Source organism: Eleutherodactylus coqui, chromosome 2 (assembly GCF_035609145.1).
Source record: "Eleutherodactylus coqui strain aEleCoq1 chromosome 2, aEleCoq1.hap1, whole genome shotgun sequence".
NCBI lineage: Eukaryota > Metazoa > Chordata > Amphibia > Anura > Eleutherodactylidae > Eleutherodactylus > Eleutherodactylus coqui.
This window is the reverse complement of record NC_089838.1, coordinates 135,113,066-135,136,653: the sequence shown is the minus strand read 5'-3', so window position 1 is coordinate 135,136,653 and position 23,588 is coordinate 135,113,066. Positions and strand designations below refer to the sequence as shown.

The 23,588-nt window shown below is 44.3% G+C and overlaps 1 protein-coding gene across 1 annotated transcript in view; it reads left to right on the top strand.

The window, feature by feature from the left end:
* Window positions 1–23,588, top strand: part of RAP1B (RAP1B, member of RAS oncogene family) — a 46,793-nt gene that overhangs the window by 5,797 nt on the left and 17,408 nt on the right. Inside the window, exon 2 of the mRNA XM_066591617.1 lies at window positions 19,463–19,549. Coding sequence (XP_066447714.1) covers window positions 19,493–19,549 — 57 coding nt within the window. The 5' untranslated portion in view covers window positions 19,463–19,492. The remainder of the gene's footprint in view (window positions 1–19,462; window positions 19,550–23,588) is intronic.

Here is a 23,588-nt window from a genome sequence, read left to right as displayed (position 1 = left end):
GATGAGCGAACCTACTCGGCCACGCCCCTTTTTCGCCCGAGCGCCACGATTTTCGAGTACTTCCGTACTCGGGCAAAAAGATTCGGGGGGGGCGCCGTGGGTGAGTGGGGGGTTGCAGCGGGGAGAGGGAGAGAGTGTGATCCCTCACACCTAGGATGCACATAAATGTTATGGGGCGTGAAAGGGTTAAACAAACGAAAGGTCTGTATTCCAAGAACAAACTTTCCTTGGAAGAATGTTCCCAGAAAGATTGTTTGTCTGTCGCCTGGTGTCATTGAAGTACAGATGGGTCTTTCTGCCATGCAAGTGTGTAAGTGTGTTGTAAGTGTGTCTCGCTACCTTGGTGGTTTATTTACACTGTGAATTAGTTTACAAGGGGTTTTGTTGTATTAAGATAAGAGAACAATAACTTTTTAATGAGTTAAGATAACTTTCTGAGCTGTGCTATCACAATCAACTTTCAGTTTGCCTTAGCGGTGACCTCAGTGCTCGCACAGTCGTCCAAACGTCTTGTCGGCCCGCATAAAAGGGCATTTAGTTTGCTTTGTGCATAATGCTGTCTCCCTTCAGGTAGTTTGCTGGACTGCATGTACATATAGTAAATGGTTGACGTCCACATGGTGTCCTTTCTGTGGTTGAGCTACCTTATCCTTCGCAGGTAGCTACTTCCCTGCATGCCTTTGCCATGGCTTCCTGCTTACCAATACCAATATCTTCACAGCACCAGTCCTCGCAAAATAAAGCTCCATTTAGAAGGGACGAGCGTTGGGCAAACGATGCCCGACATTCGTCCCCGCACATGCTCGTTCTCGTGCTGCTGCACAGGAGCTAGTATCGCTGGCTCTCAGTGGGGCGGCTGCAGGAGTTTTCTCTCCTCTCGCTCCCCGCCCCTCTCCATTGACATAACAAAGCGGCCACGCAATACTGAACGGCTGCTATTTACACTAAAGATCAGCGATCTGCTTATTGTCCATGCAGCATGGACGATGAGCATTCAATGTAAATGGCAGCCATTCAATACTGAACGGCCGCTGTGTTATGTCAATGGAGAGGGGCAGGGGAGTGAAATCTCTAGCTGCCCCGCTGTGAGCCACCGATACTTGCTAGCTTGCAGCAGCACGGGAGCTAGTATGTGTGGGGACGAGTGTTGGGCATTGGTTGCCTGACTCTCCTCTAACTGGGCCTTAAAACAACTTGGGGGATGAACCCACTGACCTAAAACTTTTATTATGGAAGTAGGTGATATTGGTAGTTTTAGGAATTCAGTATTAGTCCTAAAATGCAAATCATGAGTAAATATAGGTTTTTGTGTTGTCCTCTTCTGTTTAAATTACTGTTCAGGTTGGCTGACAACCATTGCGGCTGCCATTACATATTCTACGGGCCTGGCACTGAGCGTCCTCAACCCCACAGTCTACTTGCTTACTAATGCATTGCTATGGGAGTTGGGGGTGTAGCGGCTCACAAGAAGGTACATTTGCCATTAGGAAGCTTGGGAATGCCAGTTGATACCTTTTTTGGAGCTCTATTTGTGACCATATTGGTTCTCAGCCAGTTTACCGAGAAATAAATGAAATTAAAATGGAACTGAATATATTTTTAAATTGACAGGATAGGAGGTAATATACACTTAGTTTTCTGTATAAATACACGGAATGGGGTATGATTTCTTTGGACCATAACAGAATATGCAGGAGCCTCTCGGTTTGAATTGCTCTGGTGGTACACAACTTGCTCTGTATGCTTTCCACCACCCAAAATTATGGGCACACTCCCTTTAAAAAGGAGCAATGAGCTAACAGTTGCTCACTGTTCCCTCATTCATGTATATGGGAACCTACAGCATTTGCCTGTGAATCAGTCATCATGCTTCCCATAAGATATATTATCTTGGTGGACAAAATGGAAAAAGAACCCCACGCTACTAGGCGCTTTGGATAGTGTGGATGATACGAATCTGGCGAAAAATATAACTTTGTTGGAGTCCCGTATGCATATGGGGCTCCTCAACGAGGTAACTCATATTCTTCACCAGACTTGTATCATCCATACTATCCGAAGTGCATAGTAGCACAGGGTTTTTTCCATTTTATCCACTGTTCTTGACCAAGTTTCCCCCACCTACGGGCTCCTCCCCAGACGTTCTCCCTATGGACTAGGGATCTTGCCCTTCTGGATATATTATCAAGCTTCTCTAGACTGAATTTGTGGATGCCTGTCCTCTGACAGTGTTCCACACCAGGTAAGTCCCTTTTCCTTTTCACTCGCACTTATCTTCTAGCCACCTCCCTGAAGGAATCCTGTAGTTTGGAGCGCTAGTCTGCTGATTCTCTCATTGGATATTATCTTGGGGACACTTGTTCTGTCACTGTAAACACTAGATTGTTGGTAACGATCATTTTTTGCTAGGATTGGCTATTTACTATAAGCTTAAATGTTTCCCCACCTTTCTGAGTATTTGCGAAGTACTTCTTCGTAGTCTAGTGGTCACGAAGTCTGTGGCCTAGTAGGGACAAATGCGCATCTCCAGAAGGCCAGCATACATGTACTTTAAAAGCTTTTGGGAGTTGTAGCACTGAATTTTTAGTTTTCACCAAGTTTCATTTTGGAGGGGTTATCTGGGCCTGTACAGTGATGACCAATCCTTAGGATAGACCGCCACTATCCGATCGGTGGTGGTCTGGCTCTCAGTACCCTACCCATCAGCAGTTAGAAGAGGCTGCAGCCTTTTCCATGTTCACATCGAAATGTATGCTGGATCGTACTAAGAATGCTATTTTACATGGCGGCGGTACTTTGCATTGTGGCTCTGTTCCATTCACTTGGAATAGCCTCTTTAATGAACAGTTCCCTAATATAGTACTTACCAAGAGAATTGTTCCTGCTTGCTACAGAAATAACCTAAAAATAGACTGAGGATGCCAGGGGAATTTCAGATCCACCAAGTTCTCATTGAATTTCTGTCTACTGTAGTTTACCACCAGGCTATAAACTGACTCGTGACCAAGAACAGGGAAGTTTTTGGGTGTTTGAGAATCTCTTAGCAGTTCTGCCCCTCTTTTCTACGGCTTTCTCAATTGATGCTTAAAGGGGTTTTCTTCCCTCTTTTCCATGGACGACCTGTCCTCCAGATTGGCTATCAGTAGCTGATGGATGGGGTCTGCCACTCAGGACTCCTGTCCGTCAGCTGACCATCCGGCCAGCTGTCAGTGCAGCGGGTTGCATGTTGTCAATAGCAGAGGAGGTACTGGTGCTAGGTTCACTCCCATTGAAATCAATGGGAGAGCCATACTGCTCCTCTCCGGGTCAGGACTGGATGTGACATCCGGGCCAGGAGGAGAGGAGCAATGTGGATGGGGTGTCTGTTACTGGCCCTTGTGAGTTGCACCGTAGAATCTCTGGCGCAACTTGCACACGGCTGTCAATGCGGCGTGTCGCTGTGTGACTCATCGCCTGCTCAGCATCTCCGATGTGGTTTAGTAAATGCTTGCATAACTGGGTGTTGCGTCTATAATTGGGGAATTTCCCTATACATATTGACATTTATCCTCTTAATGCTGACACTTGTAGTTAATGGTGACATCCAGTTGTCAGTTTAGGCTAGGGCTACACAGTGACTGTAACTACAACATAAGTCGTGTGACCAAAGAGGGCTCTGCAACCACACACTATGTTCTTGAGGTCAATAAGGTGGACCTCTTGCAACCTGTGGGTCAGAACAACTTGGGAGTCACATCAGGACCCCATTGACTTCATTGAGTGTGAGTATATTTTAATAAGCCTAAGGCCAGTGACACACAGGCGTGTTTATGGCCGTGTTGCCTGCCCTGACGAAACTTAGAGCGTTCTAGGAATCAATGATGTTTGGGTCGGAATACCCGTGGCCAGGCTGAGACACACAAATATGTCACCGGTTCAACGGTGTTTTTAATGCTGAATGCATTGAGCGTCGTGCTAAGTAGTCCGACTGTTCTAATTTTACAATGGGTGGACCACTTGGTGGCGCCGCTTAATGCACTCAGCTGTGGCTTCCAACTCTCACACTGGGGTAGGAGAGCTTATAATTTATAAGGCCCATTTAGACTGGACAAATGTCGGGCAAATGATGCCCGACACTCGTCCCCGTACATTCTCTCTCATAACGCTGCATGGGGGAGCTAGTATCGCCAACTCACAGCGGGGAAGCTAGAGGAGATTTCTCTTCTCACTCCCCCGCCCCTCTCCATTGACATAACATAGCGGCTGTTCATTACTGAACAGCTGCTGTTTACACTGAGTGATCAGTGATCAGCTCATCAACCATCGATTATGCTGCATAAATGATGGATGATGAGCTGAACGATGATCATTCAGTGTAAATAGCAGCCGCTCACTACTGAACGGCTGTTGTGTTATGTCAATAGGGTGGGGCTGGGGAACAAGAGGAGAGAAATCTCCTGCAGCCCCCCTGCTGGCTGCTCTGATCAAGTCAGCGCTATTAGCTCCCATGGAATAGCATGGGAGCGAGGACACACAGGGACGAGTGTAGGGCATTGTTTGCTTGACATTCGTCCCGTCTAAATGGACCTTAAGCTTATAGGGCTACAAGTAGGTGACAGATTGTGTTGTGCTTTGTTTACCTGTGATATTACATAAAGTATTGGAATGTTCTTTAGTACTGTGTATTATGGGATTGTAATATGTACAGTAAGGTCATAATGGCTCCTCGCTGTTAGGGATCAGCTATACAACACTTCCAGTATACAATCAAGTGCACTGGCGTAGAATGGGATGCTTTTTATCTACGCATCACTAGTGCGTGTCCTCAGTAACAACGCTGTGGGAATTGCCTAATTCAAACCTACAGAATGCATCAGCATTAAGTTAATGGTATACAGGTTTCCAACTGCAATTCAATCCCCTTAAATAATGCACTCTAATATTAGGCTCTGTTCACACATCGTTGAAAGCTGTCCCTTGAGCCTGTTCGTCCCGGGGTTCCATGTGAGTACCTGAAAATGGTACTCTAATGGAGTCACTGATTTTGATGAGGACAAACATTTGCACCCTTGAAATCAAATGGATCTGTTTTTTTTTTTTTTTCTTTTACGGAGCACCCAATAGTGTAGTCAACTATGGTACGGTCTTCCAAAAAAGATGCGCTATACTATTGTGCCCTCCAATAAAGATAACAATGAACATAAACCCGGTGAAATGGAGAACAACCTTTTTGTATCTTTGGTCTCTGTTCATGTCATTAAATTTAGTGGTTTGGTTTAAATACCATTTTGGGCTATTTAGGTGGAACCCTGATAGTAAAGGCTCAAAATATAACTTACTGCTGTGTTTGAACACAGCCTTAGCACAGGATGTCTTCAGTTCCCAAATGTGTCCTCTTTTAAGGGAGTGATGTGAGAATGACCAAATGACAAGAAACTCCAACCACCACGGCTCAGTTGGCATTTCCTGAGAACTGGTAACCAATCTGTGCCGTGTAGGGAGAAGATCTCTGGTCTGTGGACATGTAACAGTATGGATTACCAGACCGTACACTTCTCTATGGACTACTGCACATGCTTGTCTCTTCTGGGCCTATCAAGGTAATGCACATCTTGGTTCAAAACAGGACATATACTGGAAGGGCTCATCTCTTTTCTTAAGGTAGCTATACACATTAGGTTGAAATTGGCTGAACCCGCTCAGACCATCTAATTTGTATGGGGGCGTCCCTGCTCAGCCCCAATATCAGATGTTAAAGGAGATAAGCATTGGACAGCTGGATTTTAACTACTCGGTCATTTTTTGAATTGTCCTCCCTCATTATATACAGAACATATGCACACTTGGCCTACTATGCCTGTGTATGGGAATGTAGGACATAGCTGTTGATCAAATGAGCATTTGGCAGACGGCTATCTGTGTATGGGCAGCCTTAGACTTGACTAGCGATGTTCTATATGTGAAAGAGGAAACTTAATAAAATCATTGCAGCCTTTTACTGTATTTTTTCCAACTACAAGATGTACTTAAAGGGGTTGTCTGGTTGTAAACTATTGATGGCCTATCCTCAGGATGAATAATCAGTAGTAGATTGGCTGGGGAACCGCCACCAGTCAGCTGTTTGTAGGGTTAGTGCACTTGTCTACCGAACTGAATGTTGCAGGAAGCGGATGGCTCAGTTCTTACTGCAGTGGCCAGGCTTGGTATGACAGGCCAAGTTTCCATTGATATGAACGGGAAGTTTCCTTGCAATACGGAGCTTGGCCACACAAGTTGGAACAGAGGTTTCTGCTTCCAGCAAAAATCGTCTCAGTGCACAAGCATACCAGCCTGGCAAACAGTTGATCAGCCAACATCCCAGGCAGCAGAGCCCTGCTAATCTACTATTGATGATTTATTCTGAGGGTAGTTGTGGCTATCCCGGATTGACAGAAACTGGTGTAAATTATACCAGAAATGTACGCTAGGTCGGATCTGGAGTACATTTAAAAAAAAAAAAAAAGTGCACAGAGGTGTCGGGGATGTGCTCAATGCTTGAAGAGGCCAGCTCCTCTTCAAGTACTCTGTGCGCCAGTGAAAATCTTACTAAGCCTAGCACTGGAAATGCTGGCTTGGTGAATTTCCCCCTATGTGGATCAGGTTTTGTGAAACCCCATTTGTTTGATTTCACAGTGCACTTGTAGGTTTAGTGTGGGGAGTTCCCAGGCTTCTCTTTAGCGCTTTTCTTGAGTCATCGAACTCAGTTGAACCTTTTTTTCTTTTTTTGCAGATTAAAAATGGCATGCAAAACTTGCGTAAATTGGACTGTAGGGCTTTGCTATGTGTCTGCTATTGTAGAACAGATTCCCTATCTATTATGGACCTATAGGCACTGCCGTATGGTCAGTCCTTGAGAATTATGGAATCGCAGCAAAGGCTCATAGCGGACTATGGGCACTATTTTAGAAATCCATTCAATGTGTGCAGAATGAAAATTCACAAGTCCTGTGTGTTGGGACACCCACATGAAGCATTACAGCCTTGGTGATAGTGTAGTCAATGTTTCCTGAAGGAAGAGAATGTGGCAGCATGGAGTGCATCACTCCACCGTTTGTGGTTGGGGATTGGCAACCTGTGTGGAGAGGACAGATGACCAATCCCCAACCACAATCGGCGGGGTGATACTCGGTGCCGCTCCTATCGGCTGCAGTCTCTCTGTGACAGACTATAGAATATTTACTATTTTTCACATGCTTTTTAGTTTGGAATTTAGAATTTTTTTCATATGAAACTTCTGTAAATGGCCAGTGATGCATATCTTCTCCGTCAAGTAGGGAAATGCTTAGCATTTCTGGGGCGTGAGCATGATCTAGAAGAAGCGTGCACGCGCTTGGGGAGAGCAGATAGAGGCCTCTACAGAGGAGGAATTCAGGATTTGGCTGTACATGACCATATATGGCAGGGTCCGTCTATTCCTAACATGGGAGCTGCGGCCGCCTGACTATATAATGGTGGGATTATGCAGCACGCTCCTCGCTGGTTACCCTGCTTCATTTATGCAGAGGGCAGAGTTTCTTGCTCTGCAATGACATCCTGGCTCCTGTTAGTCACTTTGCATGTAGTCCTGCATACGTTATTTTAGCCCATATATCACGAGAGCGTTGCATCAGGGAAACTCAGAAGTGACACAGGGCTGCTTTCTTCCAAAAATTACTGCGACCAGATGTTTTCTACAGGCCCGTAGTAAAATATAAAAAGCCCTGCAAGCATTTTATTACTTTTGCTGCGTCTTTAAATTCATGGTAATTTTTTTAAATTTTTTTTTCAAAATTGCAGCGTGCTTCATGGCTAGAATTGCTGCGTTTTTGTGTTTAAAAACCTCTGCGTTCAGATGTTAGTTGTAGGTCATTTGGAAATTATGACATGTTGCAAATGGTACATATTTTTTGACCCTTTTATTTTTCCTAAGTTTTTTGACTTTTTTTTTTTTTTTTTTTTTTGGATTCATGACATTTTGTTTGCAAAGTTGCAGTATGCTCTGGGTGTGTCGCATTTTTTTTTTTTCTGGCGCTTTCCCATGGGCTTTTTTAGAGTGAAGAATGGCAAAAAAAAGTGTGGCCAAAAACTCAACCAAAAGCTTGTGAAAAACGCATACATTTTGTGTTGTATTTTCTTTTCTTTTTTTTTTTTTTGCAAGTAAAAAAAAGTGCAATTTTTCTTCTATGGGCCATTACATATTTTGCTACTGACCTTCAACAAAAACCTGGATGCGGGTTTTTTTTTTTTTTTTTTTTAAACCATAAATGAATAAAACTATTAAAAAAACCCAAAAACTACTTCCGGAACACGTCACTCACCTAGATGCGCCCCTTAGGCTTACTTCACATGGGGGAGTGCGATATTGGGCTGTGAAGCATGGCCCAATATTGCACTATCCCCGCAGATGCGAGGTGGTGGTATATAAAAACCGCCTCACATCACTTCGGGGATGTAGTGATCGCGGTACATCCTAACTTTGGGTGTGCCCTCAAAGAGCCCAATGTTTTCAATGGGGAGACATCGCACCCTTGTGCACCTAGCATGCGATGCTGCTGCCAACCCACTGAAAACGGGTAATGAGATGCGAGGATACGCCCAAAGATAAAACGTACCGCGATTTGTTTCCCGCGATGCAGGAATAAATATCCCTAATGTTTGTATGACTCCATTCAAAAGAATGGGGTTCATATTTGTGCATCTCAATGCACAAATCTCAGGCGGTTTTCTTGGCCATGTGAAGATGGCCTTAAGTAGAGATGACACCTCTCCTGACCTAGCGGGTGTTTGAAACACCTGCTAAATGCTGTTAAAAAAAAAATATTGAGTGGCCTAAAAGATGTTGCATTGAAAAATAAATTAATTTGCCATTTAAAAAAAAAAAATTTTCCATACTTTTTAAACTGTGATGAAATAGTGTGAATGGAGGCGATCTCAATGGTCTGATCTATCCAAGGAACGCATGATACACTAGTGTTGCACCTTTCACTGCAGTTTTCACTTCTTCTGCAGCCGTGTTCACTACTGTTGCCAGGTTCCCTTATCTCCTTGTAGCCTGGGATAAAATGAGGCACACAACCTGCATTGTTTGGGGTCTAGAGGTGGGGCTTAGATGGTAGTAGGTCCTTAGGAAGTGATTGTACAGGACGATGGTCACATAGGGGTTATACTTCCTAGTTTGGCTTGCTGATTGGCTCCGTAGCGTGTCGATGGTTCGGTGTAGTACGCAGCACTGAGGCTTTGCTTCTCCTTTAATTCTGCTCTGATTAGGTTTTCTAATAGGCAGATTAAAGAGCTGTAAATCCTGAGCCACATCTGCATCCAGAGGCATTGTGAACAGTCCAGGGGTTCAGTTATTCGCAGTCCCTGAGCTTCTATATATAGAAGGTTAATGAGGTAATATGCTTTAGGCTGGAGGGTCGGGAAGTGGAAAGGAAGCAAACTAACTCTGAGCTTTGACTGTCATTCTTGCAGATTCTACCTGGCTGGGAAGGCACAAGATATGTGCAGTGGGGCTTAGCATTTCTTGTGTCAGCTCCTTTTTGGCTGTCAATGCATTTTTGTAGTGTCACTGAATCCTCTGCTTAAAGGGAGTGCTTCATTTAGTTTAGTGTTTTTTAAATTGGATTTAAAGGAGCAGGAAACCTAGAAATGAATGCTACACTAAATACGTAACAAATATAGGTTTCCCTGCTGTTTGTAGCTTTTCCCGGACTTGTAGAAATCCTGCAAACACAAGGGTTAACCCCTTCAGTGGCAGGTGTAGGTGGTCTTCAGCACACTTCAACACTGATTTATTACAATTTTTTTATTTTTATTTGGAGATTTTCCGGGCGTTCCACTAAAGGCTTTTACCCAGTAGCGTTTTTTTTAACACTGCGATATCGCTGCATTTTTTAATGCAAATGTCAATTGGACTTTCTAATGTTAAAATCGCATTGCACAAAAATCGCATCGCACAAACGTGCGATTTTTGTGTGATGCGATTTTTAAAATTAGAAAGTCCCAGTGATAAAATCGCAGCGATATCACAGAGTTAAAAAGAAAAAACCAAAAAACTGCAAGTGGGTAAAAGCCCTAAAGGGGTTAAAGGAGCTGTGCTGGAAAACATGGCTACTTTCTTCCAAAAAACGGTGCCACCCCTGTCCATGGGTTGGCGGTAGATTAATGTAGCATTTATCTTTCTAACCGTATTCTTGCTATGACTATGGAGGTAATCATACTGGAGGATTTGAACTTTGAAAAATGTGCTTCTCAACATGTAAGTCTGGCAGAGTGGTCCGGTGGGCGGGCTGGACCGTCGCTGCTAGCTACATGTAAAGCAGAAAATCTCGCCCCTCTAGACTCCTCTGACAGCATCATCCACACACCGTTGTGAAATCTCGTACCTGCGCCGTGAGGTCGGATGCCAGTGCATGCGTGGATGAACTCTCCTCTGTGGGCAGAATCACGGAGATTATCTGCACACGTGTCAGTTTTTGCAGACGAGATTTCACAACGCTGTGTGGCTCGCGCTTTTGTCATCAATGTTAGAGGAGGCTAGAGGGTCAGGTTTTACCTGCAGCTAGCAGAGACGGTCTGACCTGCCAATCATACCGCTCTGCCTGATGTCTGGGGCTTTTTCAAAGTTAAAATTCTCAGGTATGCTTGCACCCATGGTCATGGCAAAAAATTGTTTGAAAGATAGACGCTACATGATTCTGTTTTTCGCTGTCCTTAATTAAAACAAAAAAAAAACTGTCAGATTTCTTTAGAAAGGTTGTCCATCTCTGAAGACTGGCCTATTTACTAGATAGGTCCTCAGTAGTGCTCATTGGGTTTCATCACCAAGGCGCAACACTGATCAGCTGTTCACCAGGCTGCTGTGTCGATGTATAGAGCTAGAAGCATACGGCACTGTACACTCTGCAGTGGCCCAGCATGGTATTGCAGGTACAACTCCTGCTGAAGTGAATGGGAGCTGTGCTGGAATACCATTCCAGGCCACTGCAAAGTGTGCAGAGCCGTATGCTTCTGTAGTCTGACACAGTTTCTTCCTGTATTGTATATGTGTACAGTATAGCAGGATGTGTCTGCTTTGTGGCAGCTGAAAATAATAGGAGTCAATTGACAGAAATGTCAAAGATTATTACAGTCTCCAGGAAGTGACAGCGGAGATGCATACAAAGCCTTTTTGTGGGTTTTCTACTTTCTTGGCTTTCAGCAGTCAGATACTTCTCTTATTAATGGGATTTTGCAGGAATTTTTTAAAATGGGCTTAGAAGTAGGAAAGGGTATAAAATAACCATTCCATACCTGTTAAATGTCCTACTGCTGTTGCTGGCCAGTGATTGGCTCCCGCAGTCACATGAATGATGTATGACATGTCATTTTTGCGGAACTAGAATGGTGGGACATTTAAGCTGGCTGCACATGGACATATTTGCATTGTCGAATCCGGGGCAAGCATCTGCCTCTGAGTTCCGCAGCAAATGCCGCTCATAGCATGCAATGGAAAAGCGCTTTTTCATGCACAGGAGTTTAAATCAATTGCGTTTTTCCTCTTGTGGAGAAAAAATCGCAGCATGCTATGTTTTTGAGCAGATTGCAGTGAAGTCAATGGAAGCCGGTTGACCCTCGGCCCTTCCGCAATTAACATTGCGGAAAGGTCGCGCATTCCACGTCATTGCTAGGCGACAGTGTGGGAAAATCGGTACTGTGCATGTCTCATGGCTCGCCGGCCGGACCATCGACAGTACAGAAGAAAACTACAGGTATGCGGGGTCACCCGCCGCGCACAGGGTCCGATTCCGGTGCAGGATCCCACATCTGGACTCTGACCCTGTCGTGTGCAGCTGCCCTTAGCAAATGAGTCTGGCACCCTGCACATGAACCAATTTGCATTGTGAAATCTGCAGTCGGCGTCTGCATTGCAGATCCACAGCAAATACAATTTGTTACATTCTATGGAGAAGCGCTTCTTCCTGCACACTCATGGAATCAAACTGATTTCCGCGAGCTGAGGAACAATTTGCAGCATGTTCTATTTTAGTGCGGATACCGCATGGATGGTTTCCATTGAAGTCAATGGAATCCGCCTGACCTGCGGATTCCGCGTCATCACCCAGTGCCGTACGGGAACAAAAAGTTTAGAAAAAATTCTGTACTGCGTCTGTCTGGCAGCCAGCCCTCTGGACCCTCCGCAGTACAGGTACATGCGGACGCCAGCTGGGCACAAGGTCTGATTTTGCTGCAAGCTCCCCGATGTGGAATCCGACCCATTTGTGTGCAGGCAGCCTAAGGCTGGGTTCACACAGGGCGGATTTGCCGCGGCTTTGCTGCGCGGCATGTGGCCGCGGCAAATCAGCCCGCGGCCGCTAATCTCGGGATTAGCCATCCATGTGGGCGAGATTTCTCAGAAACCTCGTCCACACGGGACGGCAAATCCGCTGCGGTAAGTCCGGCTGAAACCGCGGCTGCGGCCGCCGCGGTTTCAGGAGATGCAGCATGTCTATTTACCTTTTCTTTTTTGTTTATTTTCGTCGCGGCCGTGCTCTCCTCTATGGGAGCGCTGGCCGCAACGGAAAAGCAAGCAGCGGTTCTCCCGGCGGAAATCTCGAGGTTTTTGCTGCGGCCAAACCGCGAGATTTCCGACGGGAATCCGCCCTGTGTGAACCCAGCCTAAGGGTCATTTTATACGGTTTCCAAGCCATTTATTTTGTTTTGCCTTTCTCAGTATATACAGCTAGACTAACAAGTGAGCTGTAGAATAAAGTGTCAGCTCTAGAGGCCAGTATGAAAACTGGCCTATGGAAAGTTTTAGCGTAATATTTAATGTGCATAGTAACATGGAAAAAGTACATGTTTATGGTGGAGCCCTGAGAGAATGCTTGCTGTATATTGCTGGTTTAAGGCTGTGTTCACATGCGGTGGATTATCATATAGATCCTGCTACATATGTACATTACAATACGAGGCAATGAAATTTTACAAAACTTTATTCATACAATGCAGATAAAACCCCCCACACCTTGGTTGTCCCACCAGTGACATCACCTTTTAGCAGGTGTATGAGAAAGGGCTGTCGGAGCCCTGGTGGATGCACAACAGAGTAAGGCAAGTATGAACTACTTTGTTTTGCAAAGACTACAGAGAGATGGGCAACACATCTCAGTATTATATTATAGAGTGGCATCACTGGCAAACGGCTAGTTTTTGCTGGGTGTAGCCAAGGCCACCTAATTTTTTTTTCTTTTCCTCCCCCTGCAATAGTCTCTGCTGGGGAAATGTAGTTTTATATTATGGCTATTCAGAAGAATGTAAGAATGCCTGTCTTCTAATATAGGGACACTGAAATTCGCCAGAATAGATGCTGCAGGCTGCGCCATTTGCTCAGTTAAAAAAAAATAAAAATAAAATAACTGAAAGCATTCTTCTTTCCACCATTGAAATTGATAGGGGAAAAAACGGAAACTTTTAATTCTGGCTATCTGCTCGGTCTCTGTTCCATTTCTGGAAAGTCCTAATGCAGATGTGAAGGAGCCAAAGCCTGTCAGATTTTAAGCAGAACACTAAGCAGAGAGAACCTATAAAGGGCCCTTAGTACTAAAAACAAAGTGACGGCTCATTTTAAAGTTCCTTTTAAGCTTTTTTTTTTCTTAAGCTTGTCTACCTTTTTATGTAAAAAATGTTAAAGGGGTTGTCTCACGGCAGCAAGTGGGGTCATACACTTCTGTATGGCCATATTAATGCACTTTGTAATGTACATTGTGCATTAAATATGAGCCATACAGAAGTTATTCACTTACCTGCTCCGTTGCTAGCGTCCCCGTCGCCATGGATCCGTCTAATTTCGCTTTCTTCTGGCGTTTTTAGACGCGCTTGCGCTGTGCGGTCTTCTTCCTGGTGAATGGGGCCGCTCGTGCCGGAGAGCTGGTCATCGTAGCTCCGCCCCGTCACGTGTGCCGATTCCAGCCAATCAGGAGGCTGGAATCGGCAATGGACCGCACAGAGCCCGCGGTGCATCGTGGGTGAAGATCCCGGCGGCCATCTTGGTGAAGGAAGAAGGAAGACGTCGCAGAGCGGGGATATAGAGTAAGTAATATGTATTTCTTTTTTTTTTCTTTTAACACATCCCTTGTGGTTGTCCTGCGCCGAACGGGGGGCCTATGGAAAAAAAAAAAAAAATGTTTCGGCGCGAGACAACCCCTTTAAGTACTCTTATGACCATTTGGTAATCTGGTACACGTCAATGCTGGGTTAAAATATATTTTTTTTAGTTGTCCTAGTCAGAGCAACTCAATCCTAATTGACCATTGATAACTTTTATAGTTAAAGGGGTTTTCCAAGACTTAAGATATTGATGACTTTTCTCAGACCCAGACCCCCACTGACCAGCTGTTAGAAGTGGCCACAGTACTCAGTTCAGCTGTACCAGCCACATCATTGCACAGTGCTATACATTGTATAGTGGCTGTGCCTGGTATAGCAGCTTAGTCCTATCCACTTGATTGGGATTGAGCTGTTACCAGGCCATATGACCAAAAAAGGGGTACCAAAGAACATGACGTCAGGCCTATGAAGACACTGGTGCTCGTTGAAGACCTTATGCTGGAACTAAATTCTTTATATGATTCACCGAGTGGAAAACGAGATTGTGAACATGCTGTGAGACCTGTGTAGGAAGAAGGTGGTGAGCTGCTCTGATCACCTAGTGTAATCATGTTATCTATAGTATTATGTAGGCGCTACTTCCCATTGTAATCCTGTCTGAGATGACTACTGAAAGTGGTCTCTACAGAACAGGAAGTATCAGACTATCCTGACTATATTTTTTAATCTGTTGTTAAAACTTGATTTAAAGAATCCTCTTTCTGATCATAAATTCCCTTTATTGTAACTGCTACCTGTAGAGGTGAAGTGATCCCAGTATGTAATTCACCTGGAAATGTGTTTAAAATGTGATATTACTAAGAAATGGAGGTTGAACTAGTCGGTACGTTGACCTCCTACTGGGATTTTCAGATTTTCAGATGTAAATGCTCTTAGCGGACTCATTCTTTATTAAACATATTTTCAAACAATCATTTAAAGGTCTGAAATCGGAAAAATGAACATATTTAAATATGGCAATATATTTCATAATCTGCAGGGCCATTTCCTGAAACATTGGGTGTTGGCTGCATACAGAAGTTAGTTGTAACATCCACTTGTCACTAGAACAAAAGTCTTATCAGATTTCAAAGCTCTGCAGTAATGTATTAAAGGGGAGGTCCAGCAGAAGTTTCCAAATGGGTGGAATGCTAATATCTGTCCGCGGTGGTCATGAGCTTAGACACATGATCAGCTATCCAACAGTAAACTTAAATCAGCAGGGACAATGGTATAAATACCCAGACCCCACGGATATCGCTACTGCATGGGTAGTGTCCCCTAATGAAATGACCCATGCGGTAGCAATACACGAGGGATCTGGGTTCATGTGCGTCATACCAAGGATGGGTAGTATTGCTACTGATTAGTACAACCTTCTCTTGGTTCTTTGGCCTCTTTTCTACTTTGTATGATCAGTTTGCCGCATTGTGCTATGTTTCTCTATTTTGCTATGACTTATATTTTCATCTTTGCATTATTAGCATTTTGTATTAACTCTTTCCAATCCACTGTCTGGCGTCTAAAGACATTCTGATTGAAGGCTGTACAGCTCCAATGCCAGAACACGTCCGGCAGGGTATTCTTACTATTACTGGCCGCTCTGTTGTCGAGGGGGGCTCTCCAGCATGTCACATACCACAGTACTGGCTCTAGCAAGCAGATGGCACCATTGTATAATGGCAGAAAGAGCCCCCTAGGAAACCCTGAATCCAAAATTGGATTGCAAAGGGTTAACAATCTAGTGGGCAAAGTGTCTTTTGTGTCACTGGCTTTGAATTGTATTGTCACCTGTAATGTTTCCATTGTATTTACAGTATAGTCTCTGGTGTGTCTGCTCAATTGAATTCCATTGTTTTAGGGGTTCAAGAGGTTCATTCCTGGTTTTTAAACGTTTTTTTAATCCCTTTTGTACAAATATCTATATGTAATAAGTGTTTGTATCATTTTGTTTTGGGAGTGAGCCCTTTATGGGTCTGCTTATTGGTCAGAGGCTAAAGGCCCATTTACAGGCAAAGATAATCTTTTAATCTATTTGCATAAAGTGTTAAAGTACGAATGTTCATTTTCATTTTCATCTGCATGTGAAAGGGCCTTTAGGAGCTGTTTGCAGAGCTCAGCCTGTGATTTAATCATATGCCCAGCTGTGCACGCAGCTGAATTGTTCTGCTCATGGCTGACTGTAGATTACAATGTTGTCTGCCGACTCCTGTGGAGATAACGGCATGCTGTATATTGAGATACTTTAAGTTCAAAGTTCAAATGAAAAGTGCACGATGCCCACGTTTACCTGTAACGATTATCGCTCATTTTCGGTTGTTGCATGTAAATGGGCCTTAAGTTGATAGAAAATTTGTGCTTGCATCGTATTTATATTTATTCGAATTCTGCTCATTCTTTTCTCTCCTTTTGATGAACACCAAGACAGAAACCCAATGGACCCAGCACTATTGGTGTCCATCATACGACAAATTTAGCACTGCTGTTTTCATTTTCTGTTCCTATAAAAAAAACTGAAAATGGAAGTGGTGCAGATATAATGCTTTATAACGTTAACCCTCTTCCCATCCTGCACTGTGCTGTTAGGTCGGTTTGGTTAGGTAGTTTCCGAGAGCCCCTGTAGTACAGCGCATTGATGGTGTGAGCCCAGGAGCTGTAACCATACCATCGCTTACAGGTATAATATTAATGAGTATGATTAGTGATCACTCCAGTAGCAGTCCGTTAACATCTTGAGTACCACAGTCAATGTAGATTGAGCTTCTGAGAGATTAACAGAAGGTGACTGGATGCTCTCTCAATCAGATTGATGATCGTGGGAGGAGCTTATGGAGGACGGACAGTTGCCTCTGCAATAACTGGCGATGTATAGGAACAGTTATAGTACACTGTTATACTGAATTATTGTAGTGTATTATGTGCAATCAAAATAGTTTTTACACAGTCCCTTATTGTGTAACTAAAACATAAACACAAAATTGGCAACATTGCATCCATAATGACCTGTATAATGTTATTACAGTTAATTTATCTTGCATGGTGAACACTGTAAAGAAAATAAAGTTAAAGGGGTTGTCCCGAGGCAGCAAGTGGGTCTATACACTTCTGTATGGCCATAATAATGCACTTTGTAATGTACATTGTGCATTAATTATGAGCCATACAGAAGTTATCAAAAGTTTTATACTTACCTGCTCCGTTGCTGGCGTCCTCGTCTCCATGGTGCCGACTAATTTTCGGCCTCCGATGGCCAAATTAGCCGCGCTTGCGCAGTCCGGGTCTTCTGCTCTCTTCAATGCAGCCGCTCGTGCAGAATGCCGACTCCGTGTAGCTCCGCCCCGTCAGGTGCCGATTCCAGCCAATCAGGAGGCTGGAATCGGCAATGGACCGCACAGAAGAGCTGCGGTCCACGGAGGGAGCAGACCCCGGCGGCCATCTTCAGCAGGTGAGTATGAAGACGCCGGGATTCAGGTAAGCACTCTCTGGTTTGTTTTTTTAACCCCTGCATCGGGGTTGTCTCGCGCCGAACGGGGGGGGGGGGTTAAAAAAAACAAAAAACCGTTTCGGCGCGGGACAACCCCTTTAAAGAAAAATGGTCACAATGCTGTAGTTATGTTCATTAGGCCTCCCAAAAAGTAATATGATCAAAAAGTGGTACTTACCCCAAAATAAGACCAGCGAAGTCTCCCAGTCATCCTGCAAAAAACAAGCCTTCATACAGCCCTGTCCCTGGACATCTAGAAATGTTATGGCACTATGAATGCAGGGACACCAGAAAGACCCCTCCAAAAATATAGTGGTGGTCCAGTGTAATATTAGAAATACATGTATCTTTAATGGTAGCGAACTACAGAATAAGGCTGGTTTTACATCTGAGTTGGAACCTCCCGGATGAACGGTCCATCACAGATCCGGCTGAAAACGGTGGAAGTAATAGCCCTGCATGCAGCACTTTTTCTTCCACCCTAAAGCCGGGTAGTTGGGTGGAAAGTGGGTGGACCATATTATACTCAATGGGGTCCATGCAGCGCTGCCTGGTCCGGTCCAGAAGTGGAATCGTTCGGCCGCAGGGATTCCCTTTTCCTGCTCCCCTGTCTTTTGTAGAACAGTAAATGCCCTAAAAATAAAGATTGCTGCCCTCTCCACAGCCGCTCCCCCTCCCAAGTTACACAATACCACTAAACTAGGCTACATCTTTAACATGTTAATAGACTGGACTGTTCTATCTTCTACCTTCTGGCCACAGTGGTATTTTATGGGTTTGAGCAGATGTTTATGAATGATTTTTATAAAATCAAGCTGTACTGCAAGCGGGAACAAATTCTAGCTAAAATACATCATATGTTGCTATGTTACGCTGCTATACCAGATGTGACCTTTGACTAAATGCATGGCTTGGAAGACTGAAGAAAAATGCTATACTGTCAATCACAAGATCAAATAAAGACCAATATATGAATTTGATAAAACGTTTCACGTTTTAGTGTATCACTCTCGGCTGTTTCTGTATCTCCTATTCCTTTATTAGGCAATGACTGCATATGTAGCCAGTTCTCTGCTGAAGAACTGACTTGGTTGGGGGTCCCAGGGTTCAAACCTCTAGGGCCTACCACTCAGACATAAGGCATGTTTATATTGTAAAAGCCCATTTGCTAGCATCATACTAGGTTGAACTTCTGAATTTGGAAGTACCTGATTTGTCTGATAAGACAAAGTCCTACAGTATTCCAAAATGAAGGTGATATGCCCCATAGATGATGTAGCATTCTCCAACTGAGTCGTCCTACATCCTGTGAAATGCTCATTTCCATCACCTCGGTGTCTTATTGCTGAACACACATTTGTTCTCCTGATGTAATAACAGAATATCTCCAATCTTCTGCAGAAGTTGCTCTAGTTGGCTTTAGGAAATTGTAGCTGCCATTAAGTTGAGAATGTGTTGTCTCATGATCATGCAGATTTCCAATCTCTCCTTACCATATGTGGATTAATGGATGTGGTGACATGATGGGTTAATAAGTATTTGATCGTGGGGCTCTCCTACATTGAGCACAAGAACAGGGGCCCGGAGTGTCCTCCAGTGAATGGAGCGTTGGCCACACTTGTACTACTGTCCATTCATTTCTATGGGATTGCTGGAGATTGTATTAAGGGGACAGGTTTGTTAGCAAGGTCCTAATATCAGAAATTCAGAATCCCTTCCTTTACATACAGGAGCAATCTGATAGGAATTTCAAATTCCCAACAGTATAGAGCGTTCAGGCCGGTGTTTCTTTATTTCGGTTTGAAGTGCTGTATGCCTCATTTTAATACTTTTTTCTTTTTTCCCCTTTTCAAGGTGTGGAGTTGCTAAGTCAAAGCCTGCACCATGCGTGAATATAAGCTGGTTGTCCTTGGGTCAGGTGGTGTTGGGAAGTCTGCACTGGTAAGTAGGGTTTTTGCTGATTTTAAATCTTATGATCCGCCGATTAAAAGAAAGAAAAGCTTTCAACAATAGTTATGACCTATGACAGACCATCCATTTCAGATAAGTAGGTTCTAGCACCCTTGCCAATCCGCTGACTAAAGGTGGGGCAGTTCTGTGGTGCAATTCACAGTTACCAGGTACAACTGTGTTTTTTTTTTTTGTTTTGTTTTTTTTTAGTGGTGTCTCTGCCTAGTACGATGGCTTACTGCAGTGCAATCCCATTAAGGCTGGTTTCATAATAAGCGTATTATGGGCGCATATTTATCTGAAACCGGCATTAATGAGTGCCGTTCTTAAAGAATTTTTGGTGTTTTTTTATTTTTGATATTGCAATGTATATTTTAAAATGCTAAATTCCTGCTGTTCTCACTGACCACTAAGCTCATGCGGTTTCCAGAACAATCTGGCCATCATTGCATCCGAAACCAAAGCAGAACTTGTGACTAAAGAGGATAGACCTTCATTCCTGTCTCCATTGCCATCTTGCTCTGCACCATGATGGCCTTTGAGAGTGGTGGCATGAGGTCAACGAAGCAACTTTCGCTTGACAACTGGTTTGTAGCCTAATGTTGTGCAAGCACCTTCTGATGGATGTGTAGAAACTGTTTGCCGCCCTAGGCATGGGATATAACATCCAATTTCACTTGCAGAGTAGAATGGGTCACTAAGTGCTATTCTTCTAATGTGACATCCCATCCATGCAGAGGTTCGCCTCTGTGCACCTCTTGCTGCCAATACTTGTTGTCCTCCCAGTCCCTGTGACGCTCAATGCTGAACTATGCTGACATCTCTGCCTTCATGTGTAGCGATCAGCATCACCTCCGCAGTAAACACAACACTGTTACCTACAACTTCCAGCATGCATAGAAGCTTGTTTACCAGCAGGCAGTGTAGCTCCGTGTCCTACAACTTACCAGCACCAACCTCCCTCCCACAGACAGGACTATCCGGCACTATGAACTGCACATGAGCAATACAGCGGAGTGCTTCCAGCCCTGTCCTCCCATCATGCACTGCTCACAGGATGTTAGAGGCTATGGACGGGAGGAAGTAGCTAATGTGTACAAAATGTCAGAGGAAGTGAAGAGATTTTTCAGTTGGAGGGTCACGTTACCTAGATAAAGTGAAGAAAGTAGCTAGCCCCGGTACAGGAAGCCTCTTACAAAATGACCTAATGTGGTGATGTAGATTAGATTTTAAAATGTGTCTTCTCCTGGAATACCCCTTTAAGAACTTCCATACAAATGAAAGGGTCTAGCCCGTGGATAACTTCTATCAAGTGTCATCCAGAAAGACTTTGGACTCTGACATACTATCCAAGCTTAATAGACTGATGAAGGTCTTATGACTAAAAATGGGTCTCCTGTGGATTGTCTAAATGCCTTGTGAATAAAGTCTTGCATTAGTTTTTGAAGAGTGTGAAGTTATTTCTACAAATGGATCTGAGTTGGTAACGTTCTCCAAGCACCCTGGATGTTTCACAGTGGTGTATTTTGTTTTATTGCAATCTGATACCAAGTGTATCCACTGAAAAGGATAAATAATGAAGAGGACCACAGAGCCGCAACCCCTTCAGTCAGCTTATTAGTGAGGGTGCCAGGAGTCGGACCGATATTGATGGCCTCTTATAAGGATAGACCTTCAATATTCTAGTCCTGGAAACCCGATGTAATTGGAGCACCATACTACAACTTGACCACTCTTAACCGTATGCCTATCTACTGTAAAACTATAAAATGGGACATCAAAGCAAACTAAGTATAACATTGACATGATTTCATCAGTGGCTCTTCTCAAGTAACCGTTCACAGAAAAATGCTTAATAGCAGCAGTCTGCTGTGAGATCTGCAAGGCTGCAGTGAAGAACCTGACTGAATCCCCATGTGTTTTAGGTGTGTGAGAGGTCCTGCGTTAAAAATAGGAGGGTACCTGAGAGACCTCATCATTTTGGAATTTATAGCCGCTAATGAGTAGCTTGAACGGTTTCCATACTTTCCCTGTCATCCTTTAAAGAGGGCCTGTCAGTTCTGCTAGCGTATGCGTTCATAAATACTTGCACTGCCTCTTAAAATAAGTTTCCTTACAACTCTGGATTGTGCCATTTTCTCTTGGTATTCCTCTGCTGGGTCAGAAGTGTCTCCTTAGCCCTTGACACATTAGCATGTTTGGGCCTGTGTTAATTCATGGGCAGCACATGGCTCGTTTATAACTTGTGTGGCTATGCAGATTAACAATTTTTTTTCTCCATGCAGAATGATGGTCCGTGGGGGGGGGAGAATCATTGCATGCACTATTCTTGCCTGTATCACATGCAAGAAATAGGACATGCTAATTAATGTTTATATGCTCTTGTCTGTGTAAATCGGACAGGCGTGTATGTGCTGTCCGATGAGAGCTGTGCTCAAGCCTATTGGGAGCAAATCACACACCTAGCAAGTGTGCACCATGCCTTATAGAGAGCACGGAGTACTGGTAAGTGTGGAGAGACTTTTATAAGGCCATGTATGCACCTGTAGGAAGATAGAAGAATGTCTCTCACCCAGCCAGGCCAGCAGCCTACTGCACACTGATGAGGAGCAACAACCCTGAAACAGTCTGTACATGGCTATCTTTTCCTTCTGCAGAAGGCTGTGGCTTATATTCCCAGTCACAAGGCCTGTTAAAAGATCTGACATTGACTTGCAGGAATGCTGCCTTCCAATAGGTGGCGCTGTAGAGGCACTGTTCCATCTTCCTGTATGCATGGTATTCCTCCTGAAAGGCCGCCTGCACACGGGCAGAAATCCCGCGGGATTTCCGCCGCTCAAAGCCTGCATAGGAGTGCATTGCAATACGCACTCCTATGCAGACGGCCGCGGTTTGGCCGCGCAAAATCTCGCGCGACAAACAAACCGCGGCATGTCCTATTTTTGTGCGGGGCTCGCAGAGCCTCGCACAGATACGTCACTTACCCGGCCGCCGGCTCCGGTCTGCGCATGCGCCGGCACATGAAAGAGCCGGGGCCGCCAGGCGCGGGTGAGTACGCGCTGCTCTCTGCAGGCGCTCGGGTCGGGTCCCGCAGCGAGAATTCTCGCCGCCGAATCCGACCCGCTTGTCTGCAGGCGGCCAAAATGTATGAATTAATGGGCAACTAGGCATTACCATTCTTTTTGTCAATATGGTGTGCCCCTACCATATGGCTCTGTTAGCATTGATTGGACAGGATCTCTTTGATAAGGAGATTAGTAAAGCTGGCCATAGGCATGGAATAGATCTGCAGATCGGTGCCAGATCTGGTTTTATTTTAGTAGCATCTGCTGTTAATAGATGTATGACCACCAGAGACCTCACATTCTCAGCAATTTTCACTAAATTTAGCTGATGATCTGCAAATGAAAATCTTCCATCTATTACCAGCTTTACTATGTGGCAATTTAATTATACACTTCTGAGAGGAATAACAGGAATGGCAGCATGTGGAGGAACTCCAGAAATGTGATTAAGACAAACATGTCAGAAGAGCTGATGTGCACAAGCACATTACAGCCAAATTTATGTTTCTGTAATATGCATGAAGGTTGCAAGTTCAATCCCCGCTTGGTTCAGGTAGCTGGCTCAAGGTTGACTCAGCCTTTCATCCTCCCGAGGTCAATAAAATGAGTATCCAGCTTGCTGGGGGGTAAAAAGATGACTGGAGAAACGCATGGCAAACCACCCCACAAAAACAGTCTGCCGAAAAAAAGGTCACACTATGACGTCACCCTAGGAGTCGGTCATGACTCGGTGCTTGCAGCAGGGAACTTTACATAATATGCATAAGTGTCTGGGCCTAGTAGAGGATATCCTGACCCAGACTTGATGCTTGGCGCTCAGGTCAGGATACTTGCAGTCAGGCTAGGACACTCCTCCGTAATATGGACCCATAAATGCTTCTCGCGTGTCACTGGTTTTAAGGAGGAATTTTCTTAGCCATAGAGTTAAAGCTGTTTGTCCAGGGCTAGAAAAAGGTATGCCTTTT